The 23,615-nt window shown below is 41.5% G+C and overlaps 1 protein-coding gene across 1 annotated transcript in view; it reads left to right on the top strand.

Moving 5' to 3' along the window:
• Positions 1–1,518: 1,518 nt before the first annotated feature.
• Positions 1,519–23,615, top strand: part of igdcc4 (immunoglobulin superfamily, DCC subclass, member 4) — a 175,060-nt gene continuing 152,963 nt past the window's right edge. Inside the window, exon 1 of the mRNA XM_084084298.1 lies at positions 1,519–1,861. Within this exon, the coding sequence (XP_083940424.1) occupies positions 1,777–1,861 (85 nt within the window). The 5' untranslated portion in view covers positions 1,519–1,776. The remainder of the gene's footprint in view (positions 1,862–23,615) is intronic.

Below are 23,615 nucleotides of genomic sequence, written 5' to 3' on the forward strand. Positions count from 1 at the left end.
GTTAAACCCCTAATCAGGATGCCCCCCCCACCACACCCACACCCACCCTTCCTTCCTCCCTCTCTCTCCTGTTCTTGTGCTCAGGGAGGGTGCACACGTGCGTTCTCTTTACCCCTAGACCTGCTTCATCAACACAGAACACAGAACACACACACGCACACGCACACGCAGATACAGACACACACACACACACACACACACACACACACACACACACACACACACACACACACACACACACACACACACACACACACACACACACACACACACTCACGCACGCGCACACACAGATACAGACACACACACACGCACGCGCGCACGCGCACGCACACACACACACACACACACACACACACACACACACACACACACACACACACACACACACACACACACACACACACACACACACACACACACACACACACACACACACACAAAGCTTTTTTGTCGATCTTTAAGCTTGTCGATCTGCTATTTTCAGCAAGAGCTTTCCCCACAATAACAGAAAATACCCTAGAATTGAGCCCTGAGGGACTCCGGTTACCTTACCCATATGGGGTTTAAGTGGTTAAATAAACACTGCATAGATATATAGGCCCTTTATTACAGTGTGCATGCTCTGAGGAGAAAGCTTCAACAAGAAGCGGGGAAGAAGAAGAAGGGGCGTGTTTGTTAGATCACCGACAGCTTTTCAGGACTCTCTCTTTTACAGCAGCCAGCCAGTGTGTCTGCTAGTGAACGTGCGTGTGCGTGTGTCAGCACAGTCCGTATGTGTGTGCGTGAGCCGTGAACAGTGTTGCCATGTCCGCTTATTATAAGCTACTTTGGCTTATTGTTATTGTTTTTCTGTAAAGTTGCTTGTACATTATTGGTGGTTGTGTTTTTTGGGGGGGTTTGTTTGTTTCTAAAGTGTAGTTGCTTGTTTTGTGCTTGTTTCCAAATGTCGTTAAACCAGTGGTTCTCAAACATTTTCATGTCAAGGAGAAGGACCCCCAAATGAATATGTATTTGTAGACCCAACCTTCTGAAAATATGCTAGAGACCCCATCATACAAGATTTGGTGGATTTGAAAATATCCCTACATTTTCCCCAAGACTTTTATTTGAAAAAAAGAAAAAATACTGCTGGTCATGTGGCTTCTTTGGGGCTTGTTTCATAGACCTTGTTTGCTTATTCCTCTCGCACAATCTGGCAACACTGGCCGTGTGTTTGTGTGTGTGTGTGTGTGTGTGTGTGTGTGTGTGTGTGTGTGTGTGTGTGTGTGTGTGTGTGTGCACGCGTGCGTGCGTGTGCGTAGACAGAGCAGTGCAGCCAGCCAACACACAATTCGCACACGCACGTGCCCGTGACACACACACACACACACACACACACACACACACACACACACACACACACACACACACACACACACACACTTAAACATTCGCTCAAACACACACACACACACACACACACACACACACACACACACACACACACACACACAACATGGCGATGAAGCGCCGAGAGACACCACGACGGCTCTCGCGCCCCGACTAGAAAATGCGACTTTTATTGTGATTCCAAAAGGCTCGAACCAAAAAGAAAGACAACAATAAAGCAGCCACTAATATCGAGACAATAGCGGTGGATTCCAACATACAATACCATACGCATGTCGGGCTATAGTAACGGTATTATTATATCTGGCTCGGTATAGAGAGACGCACGTTGCCTTTTTTATACTAACCGCTCTGGTGGGGAAATCAAAGGGCTTTTACTAGTACATGGCGATGGAGAGTATTACTACTACTATCTGGGGCTTCTGTCTACTTTCACTGGCGTTCTTCTGGGCTGATCCGTCCAAGCAAGGTAACAAAACAAAATAACCCCCTCCGTTTTTAATATTAGTAGAGACTCAGTCACTTGTGTTTTAGCCCTGCCTGTTATTACCTTACAGTACAGTGGTGATTTACGCTCAGCATGCATGTGTGTCTGGCTGGCTGGCTATGCAAAGATGGGATAGCAGTTAACGTTTGTTGCACCTTGCTTGCACCATGCGATATTATAGGGCTAGAGTGGACTGTATTTTCTAATGAATCACTTAAAATCCTGATATTTACGATATATATATATATATATATATATATATATATATACATAAAAGCTGCTCCACATAATGCTTTGCGATGTTCCTGTGTGAGCTTGTAGATCTGATATTTTTTTGCTACTTCTGTCAATTTCTTTGACTTTTTTATTTTATTGTATTTCTTTTCACCTGCTGTTTTCATCCTGGATATGTTAGCACATATAGCAGCACGCCTACAGTAACTGCACCTTTCATCAACAGAAACCCAACGTGATAAACATCTACTACTCATAATAAGCACTTCAACACAAGTGTTATGATTGTAACAGTGGTGAATAAACCGGTGGACATTGTTTGGTATTGAAGCGCATCAGGCTGAATCTCCTCTGTCTGGTCACAGTACAGTAATATATATATAGGCCCACTAACACGATAACCTCATGTAGCCTCTGCTGCAGGTCAGATCTATGGTGCTTATGAATTATGATATATTATTCTCTTTCATGGTCGGGTTATTTCTCCAGGCCATGGTGTGTTGTTGGTGAGCCTTTGGCGTGACAAAGTTGCAGCACATTGGGTTCATGCTGCTGCTGCTGCTGTGTGTGTAGAGAGCCTCATGCAACAATGTAGCGATGAGCGGCACATCAATGGTGCCGCCCGAGGGCTTCAGAAGAGACCGGTGGAGTTTAGAGGATCAAACCAGGCAACGGAGCTTATGTGGGCCAGTTCCAGTGGTTCAACCCTTTTTAATTTCAAGCACCCCCCCTCCCCACTCACCCTCCCCCCGCCCCAATAACTCTGAGAGTGCAAAAATGCAACCAAAGTTCGTTCCACTTGTGTGTACTCAGAGTTACAGACCTGTTATGCCCCCTCCGCCCCCCAACTGAATATTATTATTGTCAGAATGCAGCCGTGACAGTAGCAGCAGTCTGGTTTTGATGAATGATTTCCATACTGTAGAGACAATATTGCGAAGTTGAACAATATAGCCTGAATGCCATCTTCATTCTAACGTGATCAGAATGTAGGCCGGGCGGGCCATGTGCTTTGAGCGGTGGTGGAGGAGAGCTGCGACTGACTGTCCAAACCAAGTGCTCCTCAAAAGCTTTTTTTAATGACACCCATAACACTCTCAACATTTGTAATGGTCCATTTGAAACCTCCCTCACTCAAGGAACCGAATACAAAAAACGCTCGGTAGCCTACAACAGCCTATTTGGACCCAGTCAAATCCGGCGACCTCGGAATGGTCGGACTCACCAGGTATTTCTGGCCTACAGAACCTAAAAAGTAACTCCAATGAAGCTGAGTCAGCTGCAGCAGACCTCACAACGTTCGGCACGGCGACTCGCTCGCCTGAGCTCGCTCGGCAGTGCCTCTCGTGGCTCAAGTCCGCTTCAGACGCCGCGCCTCCGTCGTTCTAACATCTTTTTGCCTAAGTAGTTCATAACTTCATATAAGGGGCTGTAGTCTGTTCTTCAAGCGGGCAGAGTGTTCCGCCTGGCTGTACAGAGCGTTCCGGTTACCAGGGAACCCTGATGGGTCCCATGGACCGCACTTTTAGAACCACTGGTCCAAGCAGTGGAGTCCCACAACCATTGCAGGGGTTTCTGAAAACACTGCCGGGTGTTGGGTGACAACAGAGAAGCAGAGATCTGTGCACAACAAGCGTATCGGCTCAATCAAGGCTACGGCACAGTACTGTGTCCAGTAGCCTGAATGACTGCGAATAGAAGGCAGGGATAGATTACCTCACTCTGAAAGGTGCAGTAAGTGTTTTTCTTCTGTAAAGATGAGTGTTAAATGGCTCTATATTCCCATAATTGCTATAGAGTGTTTGTTCAGTAACAGGTGTCTCCCCATCTCTCCACCTTTTTTGTAAACAGAAAATGAATGTTCATCCAATCAGGAGAGAGGATAGAGGATACAGGATAAACATGCTGCAAACATGTCTGCTCACTAAGAAGTGAGCAGACAAAATTGGAACTGCCCACTATAATTGAAGCTGATAAATGGGTAGTCTCTCCTGATTAGCTGAAATTGGCAACCCACCTGAAAATGTATTTTCTGTTAATTTAAGAGCGAGACGAGGAGAGATACACTCCTCTGTCCAAAACACACTCTATAGCAATACTTTTTTATGAATATAGAACTTTATATTTTTAACAAAATACTTTTTGTTTTAAACAAGAAAAAAAAAGGAATATCACTTGCCCTACCTACCTTGAAGCCTAGCACATACGCTGTAGCACATTGCTCACAGTGGACCTGCCGCAGCTATAAAGAGTGGGACAGTTTTACAACATCAGGTTTGTAAGACGCAGGATAATTTGATTAGTCAACCCATTAATGTTTTTTTTTTCTTTTTACCAGAAACAGTCTGCCAGGGACTGTTTACAGTCAAGCCATCTAAATAATGTTGGCATTCAATTTGAAAACACCTGTTTGAGCCAGGTAACCTCTTATGAGTTCCCATAAACTGTCCTCACCGCTGAGGAGCTGTCTTGGAGAGGCATCACATTCACCAGTAACAAAGTATGTTTACTTGGATATATATATTTTGTAATACGTACAAATTTCACTCCACTACATTTCAAAGACAAATATATTTGACTTACATTATGAATGAATCACTTAAGCCCATTTCAGCCCCATATGCGGCCGTCACACCTACGTTGCACTGCTGAGCCGACCAATATGTCTGAGTCATATTGTCGGGGGGCTTTGTCGGACCCGTTGTCGGTACCCGTTGTACCCGTCTGTCTGTGTCTCTTTGGTGCCCATATATGGAGATGTCGGTTTCTCTCTTCCAGTCCTTGTCCCCTTTATGCCAATGTATGGAGATATATGTATCTGTCAGTCCTTGTCCCTTTTATGCCCATATATGGAGATCCCTGATGTCTTCAGCTACGATGTCAAAATCGTAGCTGACTTGTGGTTTGTTTATGGTTATGTGGTCATAGTGACGTGGCTGTGGTTGGTTCATGTTGTCATAGTGACGTGGCATGGTTTGTTTATGGCTGGGTCAGAATGACGTCAGAGGTCGGACCGCCCTCCCATTAGCCAATTTGAATATATGATATTGAAAATAGCAGCTGTCGTTCAGCTATTTTTACCATTATATTTTTTTGAAAATATCTTGGAAATCTTTTAATTTATTTGGAAAATTTCACTACAGCAATGCATTGTTATTGTCCAATATTTTAATTCAAAGTACATGTTTGACAGAGCAACTTTCACCTGTAGTTGAGTAATATTTGACCTGGAGTATCAATAGCTACTTTGACTCAAGTACTGGGGTTGAGTACTTTGTCCACCACTGGGTGTGTGTGTGTGTGTGTGTGTGTGTGTGTGTGTGTGTGTGTGTGCGCAGATGGTGGGGTATCTACTGTAGGTAGCAGGTATGCCAGAGAAAACGGGCACCACATTTGGAGGGACAACTAGTTGGACTAATTTCAAATCTATACATGTATTAATATGCTACATATAATGGAACACAGTATCATAGAGTATTAGTTAGGGCTGGGCAATTAACCAAAAATGGAACCGATAACTGACATAATATTGTCAGATCGATAAAATAACCCTGAGGCGTATACATACATATGAGAAAAAAAATCGAATATAATCAACTAAATCTATTACAACTAATCTATTACTAATAGCCAATCTATAAGCTTTAGATTGTGTTGTGAGCCTGTAAAAAAAGATCTAGAATTGTTCATTAATCATAATTGTATGAGTTCACATCTGTAATTATTGATGTTCACAAATTACTTGTGCTATGTAGACATAGAGAGAGTAAAGTGTGTGCGTATACGTGCATGCCTGCGTGTGTGTGTGTGTGTGTGTGTGTGTGTGTGTGTGTGTGTGTGTGTGTGTGTGTGTGTGTGTGTGTGTGTGTGTGTGTGTGTGTGTGTGTGTGTGTGTGTGTGTGTGTGTGTGTGTGTGTGTGTGTTTGTGCACTGTACATACAGGACCATATTTTGTTCCTAGTTATTCCAGGCTGTTGGGCAGCCCTCTTCATATCCCCCCAGATCCAGCGTGACAGCTCTACCTCAGGCGGTGTGTACCTGTACCCACTGTGCAGTCTGGGTATAGGCACAGTAGGGGTGTGTGCGCACACACACACACACACACACACACACACACACACACACACACACACACACACACACACACACACACACACACACACACACACACACACACACACACACACAGTACTTCTATACTTGTGAGGAGAACAGAATTTGCCTGAATCCGAAAATAGCTTGTCATCGGCTATTTTCGGTGCACGATACGGGTGCTCAACTAAGTGTAAATCAGGCATTACCCCAACGCTAAACCCCTAAATCTAAACCTAATCCTAACCCCAATCGGAATCTTTTTTCAATTTGTGAACCTAACTCCCCCAAAGACTAGGAAAATGTTCCTCACAATGTGTAATTCTCAAATTCTACTATACTTGCGGGGACATTTGGCCCTCACAAGTATACTGTGTGTGTGTGTGTGTGTGAGTGTGAGTGTGTGTGTGTGTGTGCACGCTTGCGTGGGCGCTGGAGTGCAAGTGACAACTATGATGGATACTGGTAGTGTTTAACTTGGGAACACCCTACCTATTGATCTATTGCTAGCCTCAGGCTTTTTATTGAACACCTATGCTAACAAACACACACTCAAGTGGATGCTGCGGTGTGCGTTCTGCAAGAGCCGTCCGCATTTCCTTTTTGCACTTTTAGAAACACTGTGTTCACCAACCTTTAAAACAGACATGTCTTAAGACTTGAAAATGCTCATAAATAATGTACCACATACAAGCCGTGTGTGTGTGTGTGTGTGTGTGTGTGTGTGTGTGTGTGTGTGTGTGTGTGTGTGTGTGTGTGTGTGTGTGTGTGTGTGTGTGTGTGTGTGTGTGTGTGTGTGTGTGTGTGTGTGTGTGTGTGTGTGTGTGTGTGTGTGCACTATACTGTTGAGGCCCAAATGTCCCCACAAGTATAGTATAGACACTGTGACGGCAATATTCCTGGTTCTCACAGGACAAAATGGTTGTTTTATGTTAAAGAAGAGATTTGGGGAGTTAGACTTACAACCAGGTAAAAATTCTGGTTGTGGGTTATAGGGTTAAGATTGGGCATTCAGAGGTTAGGTTTAGGCACTAAGATTAGATATTTAGATAGGTTTAGGAGCAAAGTTATACCTGATTTATCCACTAAGTTACCAGCCAGTGTCGTGCGGCGAAAATAGCAGATGTACAACGTATGGCAACCCGACGCGCTGTGAGCTAAGCTTGTGCAATGTGCTATTTTAGCTTTAGCTTTAGGGACAAACATGTCACAATGTTGTTAAAATAGCATTCATAAAATTGCCATCCGATGTCCTCACAAGTATAGCGAAGTGTGTGTGTGTGTGTGTGTGCGTGTGTGTGCGTGCATGCGTGCGTGTGTGCGCGGGTGCGTGTGTGTGATGTGCGGCTCAGAAACTAGAGCAGGAATGTTGTGGGTGGTGATGGTTGTGAGGTTATTTGTGGGAAAGTGGGGATGGTGAGCGGGGGCAGGGGGTGATATTAGGACAGGGATGAATTGGCGAGGAGGGGGAAACGGTGCTGGGGAGAATTCGGGGGCAAGGGGGCATCGCTACGTCAGATCCACAAACAAAGAGCTTGTTTTTTCCATTCCAAAGATCAAATGAAAATATGTCAACGTCGCTGAGCCCCATCTCCAACCAAATGAGCGCTTTGAAAGGGTGCGAGCGCCACTCTTTTGAACCTATAGAAGCGGGGTCCACCGCGGCCATTCATGGACATGGAAAAAAAGCCTGTAACATGGGCGAGTGGTTCTCAAAGTGGGGTCCGGGGACCCCCAGGGGTCCTTGAGGGGGTTCCAGGGGGTCGCCAGCAAAATGTTTAGTATCACAATCAGTTCAACATTTTGGAAAACACATTTTTAACACAAATCTTCCTCCCTGGAACAAAATATTTTCAGATGGGGGTCTGTGCCCAAATTACATTTTGGGGGTCTGACCTTGACATAAAAAAGTTTGAGAACCACAACATTCCTATAACATAAATGGCCCCTCACACTATGATAAGCTTAATGAATCAAAATCAAACCATAAATGTATGTTTAGGTTACCGTGATGCCTTTGGTTTGTGCACATTAAAAAAACATTTAAAACCTCAAGCAAAAAGTTTTGAAATTTGTGTTTTTTGTAGATTACTTAAATTGTAAAATGGCTTGTTACTGATAGACTTAAATCATCCAATCCGTCAATCCATCAAACGACACCAAACAAGAGCTAACAGCAGCAGCCGAATAAGCTGTTTGGCATTGCCAGAGAAGATTTGGCAAATGTCTCATTGGCGCAACCGAAATACTCAGCTGTGCTCATCCCACAAATGCATGTTCCTTACAAACGGGGCACCGTTTAAAAGGGAAATAAACAGGCCTTCCAACGGTATAAAAGTTATTGCCAAGAAGCGTTGTCAAGACAGAGACACACCATCTACCAAACACGAATTTCCAAACTTCAGTCAGGAACACTCACGTCAAAGTAGATTTAACCATTTACTGTAACATATGGAATACAGTTAAACTTGGCGTTAATGGCTCCGCTCTTTCAGATGTTCCCTAAATTTTGCTAAGCAGCATGCTAAGCAAAATCATGGAACGCTATATGCAAAAAAAAAAAACACCGGTATACAAGAGCGGGCCCATAGCAAGACATTTAATCAGATTAACTTGAGTCATGCCAACTTGAATGCATTTTAACATTAAAGCCGTAGAACATTGAATTCAGTTTAGAGCCATGCAAGCATTGAATTCCAGTTTACTCTAGAGCCATGCACACAGGAATTTAAGTTCAACATTCAGTTTAAACGTTTGAGTAATGCAAGACTCTGAACTTTAAGGTGGAGGCTGGGGTGGCGGAGGCAAGCTTTGCCTGTCAGCAGCGTGTGGCAGCAATTGAAAAGCCGATATCTACTGTATTTACCGCCTTGTTGAGGGAATGAGGTGTGATTGTTGTCTAGGAAAGCGTGGCTGATTGAAAGCAATCAGCGGACTGTCCGCTGATTACAGCTGAGGCATTTGCGACTCCCGGGCCCTGCATGAACTAACGCTATGCTTCATTCTGTGTTGGATGTTGGTGAAGCAGCAGGCCAAACAGGGTGATGAGAACAAGGCAGCTCCACAGAGATGAGTGAGTGTGTCACACGGGTTCACAGTTGTCCTCTGTCGACTGAGATTGTGACTTGACTATTTGTCAAAGCGTCACATGTACACATCATGGCATACTTTGAGGTTATTCCACCCACCAGGCCACCACACTGTATATCGTCTCTGTCGGGTGGAAACCTCATATGTTAAAAACTGTTACTTTTCAGCATTCAAATCCAAAAATATCAAAAGTAGCAGATCTACAAGCTCGAAACGCGTTGCGCCGCATTTCCAGCTTGTAGATCTGCTACTTTTGATATTTTTGTGTGACGCTGTAGTATGATCAAGTAGGTCATTTACGAAGAAAACACAAAAAGTTAAAATATGGAGATAAGAGGTTTTTGCCAGATGGCAACACTATTGTTGCTGTCAGGCAGAAACCTTGTACTTCCATTTTTGTGTAAATTAGTAATGTTAATTAATGCTCTACTTTGTGGGACAAGCCTGTCATGCAAAAATAGCAAAAATGGCTGATCTACTAGCTCACAGCGGTTGCATCATTCAGGACGCATTGTGAGCTTGTAAAGTAAACATTTGCTAATCTGTTTTAAAGTTAAAGAGAGAGTGTTTGTCTGTGTGTTTTATAAATATTGAACCAGTGGAAAGTAGTAACAAGAGCTTGTGACTAAATAACGACTACATTATATCCATTGAAACGCAAGGTTAGTTTTTCCCCATTTCCTGAAACAATAACTGTTTTTGTACATACAAGGATTCCACTCTCCACTGTTGCTTCCCACTAAACATGTCCTTGGTTTACATCTTGTACTTTAGTACAATTAATCAACATCCCATCTGTATTATGGTATTATCTCCAGTTCTCCTCTTTATTGACACTGGCTGGGACTTAATCTCTTATCTTCTACGGTCAGCAGTGAGATTATGTGGAGAGAGTGGCGTGAAATTAATTTGTTCTGCCGCATACTGGCGGTGACATTTGGACTTCCAATCGAAACAAATATGAGAAGTACAGACTGTCAGCTAATAATTCCGTCTTTATATCGGTGTGTGCACATGTTAAAACACGTCAGGGGAAGTGCAAATGTCTCTCCATGTTCCCAACACGTCTTACCAAATTCAACCAAGTGTGGTGATCATTTAAAGGGGCAGTAAGCGATATGTTTTGTTTTGTTTTTAACCCTTTAAGTCATTTTTTTTATTTGAGCTAAAAAGCATTATTTGACACTTTGGCTATTCAAAAATAGCAGATATACAAGCTCATAGCGCGGCACCGAGTGCCGCGCTATGAGCTTGTAGATCTGCTATTTTTGAGAAATCGTGAAAATTTGTGCAAGCGAAAATTTGTAACTCAAATTTTTGCTTCTGGGGGGGTCCCTGGAACAAAACATTTTGAGATGGGGGTCCGTGGCCAAATACATATACATTTTGAGGTCCTTGACATGAAAAAGTTTGAGAACCACTGACATAGTAATGTTTTTTCAAAAAACTGTTAGGATTTAGAAGACATTTTGCAGAATCGGCCTCAGGTCTTAATGGGTTAAATAAGTGTTCAAATATTGCTATATTCTGTTGGTTTTCATTGCTATAGTGTGTTTGTTTAGTAACAGGGGTCCCCCGTCTCTCTCCAGCTCTTTAGAAAAACAAAAAATGCATTTTCAGCACAGTTTACCAATTGTATCCAATCAGGAGAGAGAACTCATACAGGGTACAGGAAAATAAACAAGTGAAATTGGAAGTGATGACCCAAAGAAGTGTAAGCAAACACAGACAACATTGGAACTTGAACGCTATGAAATTGAAGCCGATGATTGCGTACTCTCTCACTTCAGTGGTTAATTTACCAAGGCTCAGCATTTAAACACATTTATTCACATGCTTTTTGTACCATTGCTTCATGTGTCATTAACATATTACACAGTCCTTGCGTGTAAAACAGCATGCATGATGGCTGTGACCATCGATGTTAATCTATACTGCATAAACAGTGAGCAACATTATCTTCTAACTATGACTGTGTGAAGTCTGTGAACTGCTATCCCCATGAGGGTATGGAGTCATTGCTATACTATTCCACTGGTTACGAAAGGTCTTTTCAGCCTGCAAGCTATTATTCCCATTGGACCCTACGTGGTTGAAATTAGCCAGCAACCCTGTGACTGTAGTGACCCTGTATAACTGGAGGCATGGTTGTGGGAGGGTCATGTTTTTTTCGACTGGCAAACAAGTTTAGTTTGTGGACATTGAGGGAAGCGTACACACAGAAAAATAATGGTTCTAAGAGGCCATATTGTTCCACGAAGAACCATCACCTATTTAATAACCATTTTATTTAGTGAATGGCTCTGCCTGTTCCTCATATGGTTCTAGAGAACCTTTTTTGTTGTTGTCAAAGTCCTTTTGAGGCACCTTAACACCTTAAACTCTATAGCATCCCCTTTCTGGCCATGTCTTCTTAAAAGTGAACCATTTGCCAAAATTAGTAGATCTAGAAGCTCACACTTTGAAATGCAAGGTGCTGTGAGATTTTAGATCAGCTATTTTTGGCAAAGGGATTTGTTATAGAAGGAAAAAAGGAGAGGACCAAGTATAGAGCCCTGGGAGATACCGGTCGATGATGCAGGGTTCAAGGGGTGAAGGGTTCTTTATAGAAGCTTTAAAATAAATGGTTCTTCCAAAAACCTTGGTTCTTTCTGGAGAAAAAAAATCTTCTATGGCATCACTCTCTGAAGGACCAGTTTTGGTTCCAGTTGACACCTTTATTTTGTCTGTGTGTAGCATGAGCCGTTTATTCAACACATTACCAAGTGGACTCACAGTTAAGCTCAAAGTCCATTCCACAGCACACATATTGAGATGCAAAGTTATGCAAGCGCTTACATTTCTGCTTTGATCAAATACCAGAATACTGTATTGATCTTTGGTCTGGTATATCTTGCAGGCATTTTGTATGAACATGTATAAATTACTGCTATACAAAAAAGAAAGAAAAAAGTGAATGTCATAATAGGTGAAATGTTTAAAAAGAAAAATAATGGAAAATAGTGATGTGATGCGTTGTGAGATCGTAGATTGGCTATAAAAAATAAAATAAAAACTTTTACCTCTCTATCTTAAGAACCGTGGTGGAAGAAGTACTCAGATGTTTTACTTAAGTAAAAGTATCAATACCACAATATGAAAATGCCCTTCTACAAGTAAAAGTTGAAGTTAAAGGACTAAATAATTGGCATGAAAATACAGTGCCAAAGAAAAACAGTTATCCACATTTCAACATTTGTCTTACTTTCTTTGAGAAAAGCAAACCTACCAGCTCACAACATGCTTTTTTCAAACTGGAGGTTCAGTACGCTACGCGGCCCTCACATCTACAGTTCATGCCGACGCATTTTTTTTTTTTTTTTTTTGTCTGATGTCATGACAACACAGTTTATTTGGGTCTGATGTCATGCTGTCACAGTCAGCATGACACACGCCATATTTGGGTGTAGCTGCAGCGGGAACTCTATATATGGTTATGTCTGAGTCATAGTGAACTCTATATATGGTTATGTCTGAGTCATAGTGAACTCTATATATGGTTATGTCTGAGTCATAGTGAACTCTATATATGGTTATGTCTGAGTCATAGTGAACTCTATATATGGTTATGCCTGAGTCATAGTGAACTCTATATATTAAAAAATATAAATTTTTAATGATAATATTTCTTTTATGATAATATAAATCTACAAAATAACTGAAGCTGTCAAATAACTGTAGTGGAATACAGTATTTGTCTCTGAGATGCAGTGGAGTATAAGTATACAGTATCAAAAAAATAGTATACTACTCAGTAAAGTACCTCCAAATTGCACTTAAGTACAGTACTAGTACAGTAATTGTATCACTGCTCAAGAGCCCATCTGCTTCTTTGCTGGAGTGGTACTGTAGTAAGTCGGTACACATACAGTAAATGCATGAAGGCATCATGAATGCAATGAATACAGCCTTTAGCATTTGCATTTATAGGTCAGCCGAATGGCAGTTTCCATTACTAGGTCTGTGTTTGGCAGGAGGTAGCCTTTGATGATGGAGGAATCCGGAGTATGCAAGTCTCCGGGAGCCTCTAGCCAGCCAGCTTCATCAGACAAAATAGACGTGCAATTTCCTGTCGTTTTGCCACTCAGAGGTCGAGTTTTGTCCACAAGCCCATCCTGGCAGAGATGTGTTTGTCTGTGATGACAGCGGCCTTTTACATGCGCCAAGCACTCGTGATGTGTGTGCGTTTTGACATCACAGATGGCCCCGGCCTTGCTACCCTGTTAAACTCAATCTTATCATTCTCCAGACTTGCCTACCTGTGATCCCTATGCAGAAGTAACAAGAGTACGGTTACTTGACTTGCACATTTATTATTTTTTGCTTGAGTATTAAGGTCCTTTTAAGGTCCTTACACACCGAATAATACGTTTTTTTTTAAAAACCTTATAAAGTCAATGCAAGCTTCCACATCAGTTTCGCGGAGCGAAAAAGCGTCTTTTATTTATTCGGACCGAGTCCGAATTTTGCGTATATTCGCATAATCGCCGGTGTGTAATGACCTTTAGGTTTTCTTTCCCATTTGATCCGGGAACGCATACTGTGTCATTTTAGATTTTTAGTTATAACCATTTATACTATGGGCTATAGCAGATATACTGTACACTCACAAGCTTGTAGATCAATTTTTTTGAAAAATTGTGAACATTTTTGCAAATCTTTGAATAAATATGTTTTTTAAAGCAAACATTTTTAACTCAAATCTTTGCTTCTGGGGATTCTACAAATGTCTTCTAAATCCTAACAGTAAAAAAAAACGTATGTTGCTATAATATCAGTGGTTCTCAAACTTTTTTTCATGTCAAGGACCTCCTAAAAAGATATGTATTTGGCCGCGGACCCCCATCTCAAAATATTTTGTTCCAGGGACCCCCACCAGAAGCAAGGATTTGAGTTACAAATGTTCGCTTTAAAAATATATATATTCAAAGATTTTCACACATTTTCATATCTGCTATTTTTGAATAGCCAAAGAAATCTAAAAATGACACAGATGCGTTACCGGGTCTTTAATGGGTTAAGGAGAGGACTAAGTAGAACCCCTGGGGGACCCCACTCAATGAAAAGTATCCACGCGTTTCCAAGGGCATTGCGGGCATCACTTCCTGTCGATTTGATCAGGTATTAGGGATCAAATCGACAGGAAGTGATGCCCACAATGCCCTAGGAAACTTGTGGATAGGGTGTAAGTGTTTAAACATCTATGGCAACAACTCTAACAAACAACACAAATCTAATGCTAATTGAATATTGAGTTTGAAGCAGTACTGGATCTGCTGATGTGGTGCAGCCCTGAACCTGATAGGCTATTCTGGAAGTTGTTTTTGTCAGAAGAATAGAGCAGCAAGCACATTTTTCCTTCTCTGCACTCGGTTCTACTATTATTCAACTGGGTTTAGGTTTCACTATCATGCAGTAATGGTGCAGGAATAAGTGTTAAATAGCTCTATGGATACAGGATAAACAAACTGGGAATGATGACACACACACACACACTAGAGGGTAGCATGGGTCCAAAAAATTGGACCCGAACCGAAACGGACCCGAGGAAATTAGAACCGAACCGAAGGGACCCTAGCAAGAAATCAAATTTATTGGACCCTACCCGAAACGGAGCCGAGTCAAATTAGACCCGGTCCGAAACGGAACCGATTAAAATTGGACCCGATCTTAAATGGACCCGGGGAAAATGGACCCGATCCGGCCGGGTCTTTAGACCCGAACCGTGTCCGATGCTATATTATGCTTATTTTCTCCATAACATCGAGACTGGTCGTCTCACCCACCTTCCCAGCGCCTCTCCGAGGCGAGCAGCGGATGAGTGGAGGGTTGCGTCATGCAGAAGTTGAACGGCTACGTTTTCACAGACTTTCATTCATATCCCCCCCAGCTAAACATCTACATTAACATACGAATAAGCCTAGATGCATATTATCAAGTGTCCATCCATTGTGTGACCTGTCCTGTTGTAGGTGTTAAGCGACGTGCGCGTCACGTCATTAAAATACAGTAGTACAACCACATACCAAATCAGCATTCTAACACTGACTGAGTACTTGAAAACATTAGTTAGCCTACTAGTTACTTTGTAGATTTTGATTACAAAACATACATAAACCACTCAGCCCTATATTTCGGACATTTGAAAGAGCTTGCCTTGTAGATCTGCTATTTTTCAAAAGATTTTTTAAACATTTGCAAACATGTGAAATGGGACATTCTGCATAATTTGTATTTTCCACTCTTGGTACTTTATTTTGATACCAATACTTTTACTCAAGTAAACTTTTAATTCCGGACTTTTACTTGTAACAGAGTATTTCTACATTTCAGTATGAGACTTACTTAATACAAAACATGTGAGTACTTTTTCCACCACTGCTTCTCGCGGTGGCTAATCTTTAACGTTTTAATGTTTCATCTCTCTAAATAAAAACTCCAAGTCCAGTCCACAGAACGGTGTCTGTCCAGTGTCCACCAAGGCTCCACGACGTCCACTCCACAACTCCACGGCCACGCTGCACTCGTTTTGAGATTGGATTTGGCATTTCAATCATGTGCTGTTAATGTTAAACATGGCTCATGCAATATGAGAAAACAGACTAGGCCTATATTGATTTTAGAGTGTACACAATTAAATATAAGCTGATGTAGTAACTCCAGTCTCCAGTTACAGGCCTAAGTAATGAACCAGTAGTCTGATAATGATTGGGCCTACCGTACTACACAAGTACACACACATAGTATGATATAACTTTAAAGATAAAAGACACAAAGTTGCAAGAACCCAGCTTTATTATTAGCGAAAATGGCATCAAAATGGCATATCAAAATGGCAGCAGCAGCAGTCACATTTGTTTTTGGGTCTTTTTTAACATTTCTTTTTTTTTTTAACGAATGGTGCTTTGCTTTCCTTTAATTCCTTAGTTACCACTATTTATTTTCAAGCAACACACATTTCAACTAAGCCTTAGGCCTTAGACTGAGGCCTTATACTAATGTTAAATGTTTTTTAACAGTTTTGTTTTAAACAAATGGTGAACAGAAGAAGGAAACAGCCCCAGACACATTTCAAGTAGGCCAACGAAACTAAAGTGGCAGCAGCCAGATACTCAGATAGTACTAATACTCAAGGTTATTTTTTTTATAACGTTTTTTTTTTTTTTTACAAAGTTTTTTTTTTAGAGTTTTTTTTTTTTAGTTTTTTTTTTAAACGAATGGTGCTTTCCGTAGTTTTCAATTTCACACACATTTCAACTAGGCCTTAGTAGGCCTACTAGGCCTTATATTTAGAGGCCTAAATAATAAAGTGCCACTCACGCACTGACACATAGCCTAGGTCTAGGCCTATAGCAATTTTGCCTACTGAAAAAGGCTCACACACAGTCAACAGTTCAACAATACTGAAACAGAAAATAATCTGTAGGTGCAGTCTGTAATAACCAATACAAAAAATAACAAAAAGGCCTCAAACAATAAAGCTAAATATACATTTGTAACGTGACAAAACACAAAAGCCTTCATTTGTGGTAGAAAATAAATTAAGAAACAAACGTTATACCTTAGTGCAAATAAAAAGAAAAAAGAAAAATACTGAGGACGAGAATCTTCTCTGGTCGATCTCCTTTTGGCTGGACAGTTGCACAGCACTGCTCCGTGGCTGGCAATGTCATCTAATGAGAGAAAAGTAGCTATAATAAATTATAAAACTCTAAGACGGCACATTATACGGTTAGCTAATAATAAAAGGTTAATATAATACATTGTTCTCACCTTATTCGAAGTTGCTGTTTAAGAACAGCAACGCGTTGACACTTGCTGTACTGAGTGAGGTCCGTCTATTCTCCAGGGCCCGTCCAGAAACGCTGAAAGCAGCCTCGCAGCTGACACTGGAAGCAGGAACACACAGGGTCTTCTTTGCAAGTCTGGCCATTGTTGGAAAGAGTTGTCCATAGTTTTTCCAGAATTCTAATATGTCTTTGTCATCTGCCACGGTCGATTTGTGAATCAAATAGGTTTCCACCTCATCCTCTGCGTCAACAGCAGCGTCCTGGACATCCTCCCACTGGCTAAACTTTAAGACTGGGTCCTCCGGCTCTGCTGCTGCCACAACTTCAACGGGTTCTTCACGGACATGGACTTCACGTGGAAACTTGGCCACCTCATCACGAGCAAGTTGGTAGATCTGATCCCGTTCCTCTCTGGTGAACATCCTGAGTTGTTTAAACTTTGGCGATAGCATCACACCCAGCTTTGCATGGTCGCCCAGGACAATACGAGCCGTAAGAAGATTTTTGCACCGGTTTTTCAGGATCTCCAGTGGCTTAGGGTCTGCTGGTGTAACCTCACAGTGGGTCAGGAGAGTCGATTTCCACAGAGCCAGCAGGTTGATGGTTGGGTAATTCGATCCACTGAGCTCATCAGTTGCCTTCTTGAAAGGAGTCAGAAAACGAATCAACATCTCCAGCATGTCTTTTGTGATGTTACTCGTTCTGTGCATTTCTGACCTGGACAGGAGAATGCGCTGGATATCGTCGAAGCAGTTGTGTATCGAATCTAACATGGCAAGCTTTGTGTTCCATCGAGTCTCACACTCCTGTTTAAGGGACCGTGGAAGCTGCAGCTGCAATCCAGAATGCTTGAAAAAGGTTGTTAGTGCTTTGCTCTGTGTCAGACACGCTCTCACTTCTTCCAGATCTTCCTCCTCCTCATCATCGTCAACCGTCTTGAACGTGTGTTTGAGCACTGTGTTGATAACATGTGCATTGCAGCTCTCGTGTTTCCAACGCGATAATGCACACTGTACGTTAGCTGCTTGATCACTAACGAATACAAGTGAGTCGATCTCCTCTTGTGAGAGCCCGAACTCACTTAACTGTTTAATGAGTTCGTTCTTGATGTTAACAGCAGTCTTCTTTGCTTGGTATGGGAAAGCAGTCGTACATATAACTCGACTCTGAAACTTCCAGTCTTCATTTATGAAGTGCAGAGTGATGCAAGTGTAACTAACCTTCCTGAAGTCATCGGTCCACATATCAGTGGAGGCCCCACAACCCATGGCCCTGGCAATACACTGTTTAACTTCAGGGAGAAGGGCTGTTTTCAGACTTCTGCATTTATCCTGTGTGGCACGGGAGATAGTGAAGGCAGATGGTATCAACTCGTCCACGTTGCAGTGTCCATACACCGCCCCCGTGTCCACTAAATTCTGTGCAAGTTGCTGGAATGCTGGGGTCCCAAACATCCGGAATGGTCGCAAATCCTTTGCACAGACTTTTATACAGTTGTCGAGAATGGTACCTTTACGTTTAGTCGGCACTGCACTGCGAACAAAGGCAGTCATGTTACTTTGACTTTGGCCAGGCCCAGTAGTACTAGTCCCAGCAGTAGCCTCTTTTCCTTTTCTTTTGCACGACTTCGCCCGGTGTTTTTTCATGGAGGATGTGCCCGTCTTCACGGCATCATAACACAGGAGCGTGTCGCATTTTGTGCATTTTGTTGCACCGACCTTTTTACCCTCCCCGTCCACAATCAAAACAAAACTTTCCCACACATCTGACGACATCCCTGGGGCTGTTTCCTTCTTCTGTTCACTATATTCTCTGGCCTGGAGTTTGCGTTTCACCTCGTTCAAGTTTGAAGCCGCCGCCATGATTAGCTTCTCTTATAGCCGGAGGCGGAGTGTGTCATCTGCCTGCGGGTGTGTGTGTGTGTGTGTGTGTGTGTGTGTGTGCGTCGTGACTCGTGACACACCCCCTCGACAACGGCTGCGTTGCGTTCCAAATTAATTCGCCTTGAACATACATACAAAAGACAATATGGATTTTAGAATGATATAGTTAAAATATATACATTATAAATTATATATTTATAAATTTTATAGTTAAAAAAAAAAACTCGGGTCCTCCCGGGTCCATACGGGTCTATCATTTTCAAATGGATCCGACCAAGCCCCGAGGGAAAAACTCGGGTCCTCCCGGGTCCATACGGGTCTATCAATTTCAAATGGATCCGACCAAGCCCCGAGGGAATTGGAACCGATCCGAACCTGCCCGACGGACAAGTCAATATTTTTGGACCCGAAAATGATCGGTTCTCGGTTCGGGTCTCGGGTATTCGGGTATACCCGGACCCATGCTACCCTCTAACACACACACACACACACACAGACACAGACACAGACACACACACACACACACACACACACACACACACAAAGAGCAGCCCTAATTGGAACTGGAGCACTATAAAATTGAAGCTGATTCTCTCGTGAAAATGTAGGCTATTGTCTGTTTATTAAAGAGCTGGAGAGACGAGGAGACCCCTGTTACTGAACAGGCACTCTATAGCAATGGTTACTAGCAGTATAATAGAGATGTAACCTTTTTAACAAAAAACTACTTTGTTTTAACAACAAACAAATCACTCACACTACCTCTTAACTATCAACTGTACATATTCATATTGCACATGAGCAGTGGTGTAAAGTAACTAAGTACATTTACTCAAGTACTGTACTTAAGTACAATTTTGAGGTACTTCTACTTTACTGGAGTATTTCCAATGATCAGAGGTGGACAGTAACTGAGTAAATTTACTTGAGTACTGTACTTAAGTACATTTTCTGAGGATCTGTACTTTACTTGAGTATTAGATTTCTTTGATACTTATTGCTCTTACTCGAGTACATTTCCAAGACAAATATTTTACTTTTACTCAAGTAAATTTCTAGGAAGGCTGAAAAGTATTGAGTACAACCAGCCAACCTGAAAAGGTTGGCTGGTTGTTGTTTTTTCCCCCTAAAATGTATTCGTCAAAGAAGGAACCCTATCCAATGTTCCCTGTGCTTGTGCCCATGCGCCCACGCTCACACGGCCGAACGTTGATGCGCACACGGCCGAACGATGAAAGAAACGCTGATATCTGTCTGATATGCACAGAAAAATACATCCACATGTGCTCCACTCAGTCTGTGTCAGTTCAGGCTGCAGGCAGCGTGTGTGTGTGTGTGTGTGTGTGTGTGTGTGTGTGTGTGTGTGTGTGTGTGTGTGTGTGTGTGTGTGTGTGTGTGTGTGTGTGTGTGTGTGTGTGTGTGTGTGTGTGTGTGTGTGTGTGTGTGTGTGTGTGTGTGTGTGTGTGTGTGTGTGTCAGTGCGTGACACACACAGACATTCGCTCCACATTGCAATCGCTCACGTTGTAGACTGCTCATAATATTGCCTTGTTAAAAAAAGAATCCAGCAAACAGCCCAAACAAAATAGTCCATTGAAGTAGATAAGGACAACACTTGTTGTCGAGGTAAGCGCAACATTTTAGATCCCTTTAGCGAGTTCTAGCTAGCACTAGTATTTAGCAGTGACATAGGTACTTTTTTACCTTGAATATTCTTGAAAGGCAAAGAGTGACATGGTTTTTAGTTTTTCACCTTGAAAGCAATGCATGCGCCTTGAATGGGGAAACGTTTTTATTTTATTAGGACTCATAAAATCACAAAATGTCCCTCGGCTGGGACCCATTCAAATGTCCACTCCTGGCACCCACTAACTACATTGAAAACCTAACATCACTGCTACTGCTTAGATCAGTGGTTCTCAACCTGTGGGTCGGGTCCCGATTTTAGGGGGGTCCCCAGATGACAGTGAAGTGACAATTTAAGGACTTTTAAGACCTTTTTAATACCTAAAAAAAGAAAGAAAAGAAATGAAAAAGTCCATTCTGCATCAAAAGTAAGCAACAAACTATACTATAAAATGGTCAAACATTGGCCAAATTGTCAAATAATATAAGACAGAGGCAAACATTTTGAAAATAGCTGATCTACAAGCTCACAACGCCAGCGCCTTGCGAGGCGTTGTGAGCTTGTAGATAGGGTATTTTCACTGTATTTATCTGAGGTACTGAGTCAAACTAAATGGAATGCCTCAACTCCTACATTCCAAGTGCTTATACTTTAGTTCAGGGGTAGGCAACCTTTATTATCAAATCCCAAAAAGATTATTAAAAATCTGTCTCGAGCAGCTTTTTTTGTGTGCTTTTTCTTCTGGTGTTTCGATATAACTTTTTTTTATTGTTTGCTAATTTATCAAAGCAGATCAAGTATACCAGTAAGCTAGCAGCGTTGGTGGTGAAAGCAAACAAACAGCATCAATACATTCTTTATTTTCCTTCAATGATTAGTTTCTTATTTTTATCTGGTGTATGGGCGACCCTTTTTTTGTACTAATAACTTTACTTTAATAACTTAACTTTACGCCTAAAGTTTAAAAAAAAAACAGAAAGAAAACCTCTTATTCCTTTGCATACGTCTTCTCATTGGTATAGAGTGTTTGTTCAGTAAAAGGAGTCTCCTTGTCTCTCCAGCTCTTTATTAAACAGAAAATGCATTTTCGTTTCAGTTTCAGTTTCATTTCCAATTTTATGCAATCAGGATAGAGAACTCAATCAGGATATAGATTAAACAAGTGAAATTGGAAGTGATGACACTAAGAAATGAGCAGACACAATTGGAACTGGAACTCTATACAAATTAAGCTTAAAAATGGGTACTTTCTCCTGATTGGCTGAGATTTTGACACCTACCGAAAAATGTATTTTCTGTTTATTAAAGAGCTGGAGAGACGGGGAGACATCTGTTACTGAACAAACACTCTATAGCAATGATTACTATCAAAATATAGTGCTTTAACCTTCTAACAAAATACTTTTTGGTTTAACCCAAAAATATCACTTACCCTACCTTTAACCACTTTAGCCCTATTTTATACCTCAGTTATTTTAAAATAGCAGATCTACCAGCTCACAACCCGTCGCATCGCAACGCGTCGTGAGCTTGTAGATCTGCTATTTTCAATTATTTCAGTACTTTTACTTTTGGTACTTTTACTTGTAGCAGAGTACTTCTACATTGCAGTATTGATACTTTTACTTAAGTAAAACATTTGAGTACCTTTTCCACCACTGCACATGAGACTAATGTTTAGGTCTGATGTGTATTACATACAGTACTATGATAAAGTCGGCTGGAGTACACTTTATATACATTTGTATTCATACATTTTCTTCCACAGTCTTGTATGCCGGCATTCATTTAAAGATCAAAACGATTTATTCCGAATATTGTCACGGTCCAGGACTTCTGTTCATAAGAAGTCATTCTTGCCTGCATAAGAAAACAAATAAAAAGAGACTTTAGTCGGTAAGCCTTTCATCTCTGATGAGATTAACCAGAGTCACACACAGTCCTCCTCGCCCTGAAGTTGCTCTTTTAACCCATTAAGACCTGGAACTGTGTCATTTTTAGATTTGAGCTAAAAAGCATTATTTTACACTTTGGCTATTCAAAAATAGCAGATATACAAGCTCATAGCGCGGCACCGAGTGCCGCGCTACGAGCTTGTAGATCTGCTATTTTTGAAAAATCGTGAAAATGTGTGCAAATCTTTGAATATATATATTTTTAAAGCGAACATTTTTAACTCAAATCGTTGCTTCTGGGGGGTCCCTGGAACAAAATATTTTGATGGGGGTCCGCGGCCAAATAAATATAATTTTGGGGGTCCTTGACATGAAAAAGATTGAGCACCACTGATATAGAAACATACGTTTTTCAGAAAACTGTTGAGATTTAGGAGACATGTAGAATCGGCTTCAGGTCTCAATGGGTTAACCCATTAAGACCGGTAACGCATCTGTGTCATTTTAGATTTGAGCTATAACCATTGTTTTTATACTTTGGCTATTCAAAAATAACAGATCTACAAGCTCGTAGATCTGCTATTTTTTTAAGAATCTTGAACATTTGTGCAAATCTTTGAATATATGTATATTTTTAAACAACATTTTTAACTCAAATCTTTGCTTCTGGGGGGGTCCCTGGATCAGCTTATTTTGATGGGGATCGGCGGCCAAAAGTATTATCATTTTGGGGGTCCTTGACAAGACAAAGTTTGAGCACCACTGATATAGCCACATATAGCAATATATTTCATAAAAATGAAGACATTTGTTGAGACATTTGACAGTTACTAATGTTTGCTTTAAAAAAAAATATATTATTCAAAGATTTGCACAAATTTTCCAAAAATAGCAGATCTACAAGCTCATAGCGCGGCACTCGGTGCCGCGCTATGAGCTTGTAGATCTGCTATTTTTGAACAGCCAAAGAAGTCTAAAATGACAGAGATGTGTTCCCGTATTGAATGGGTTAAAGGGATTCTCTCTAATTGCAAACCTATTCCCGTGGTGACTTTCTCAGTAAACGCAGTGTTTATGCAAATTTTAT

Source organism: Gymnoscopelus microlampas, assembly GCF_963454915.1.
Source record: "Gymnoscopelus microlampas genome assembly, chromosome: 1".
NCBI classification, from domain to species: Eukaryota; Metazoa; Chordata; class Actinopteri; order Myctophiformes; family Myctophidae; genus Gymnoscopelus; species Gymnoscopelus microlampas.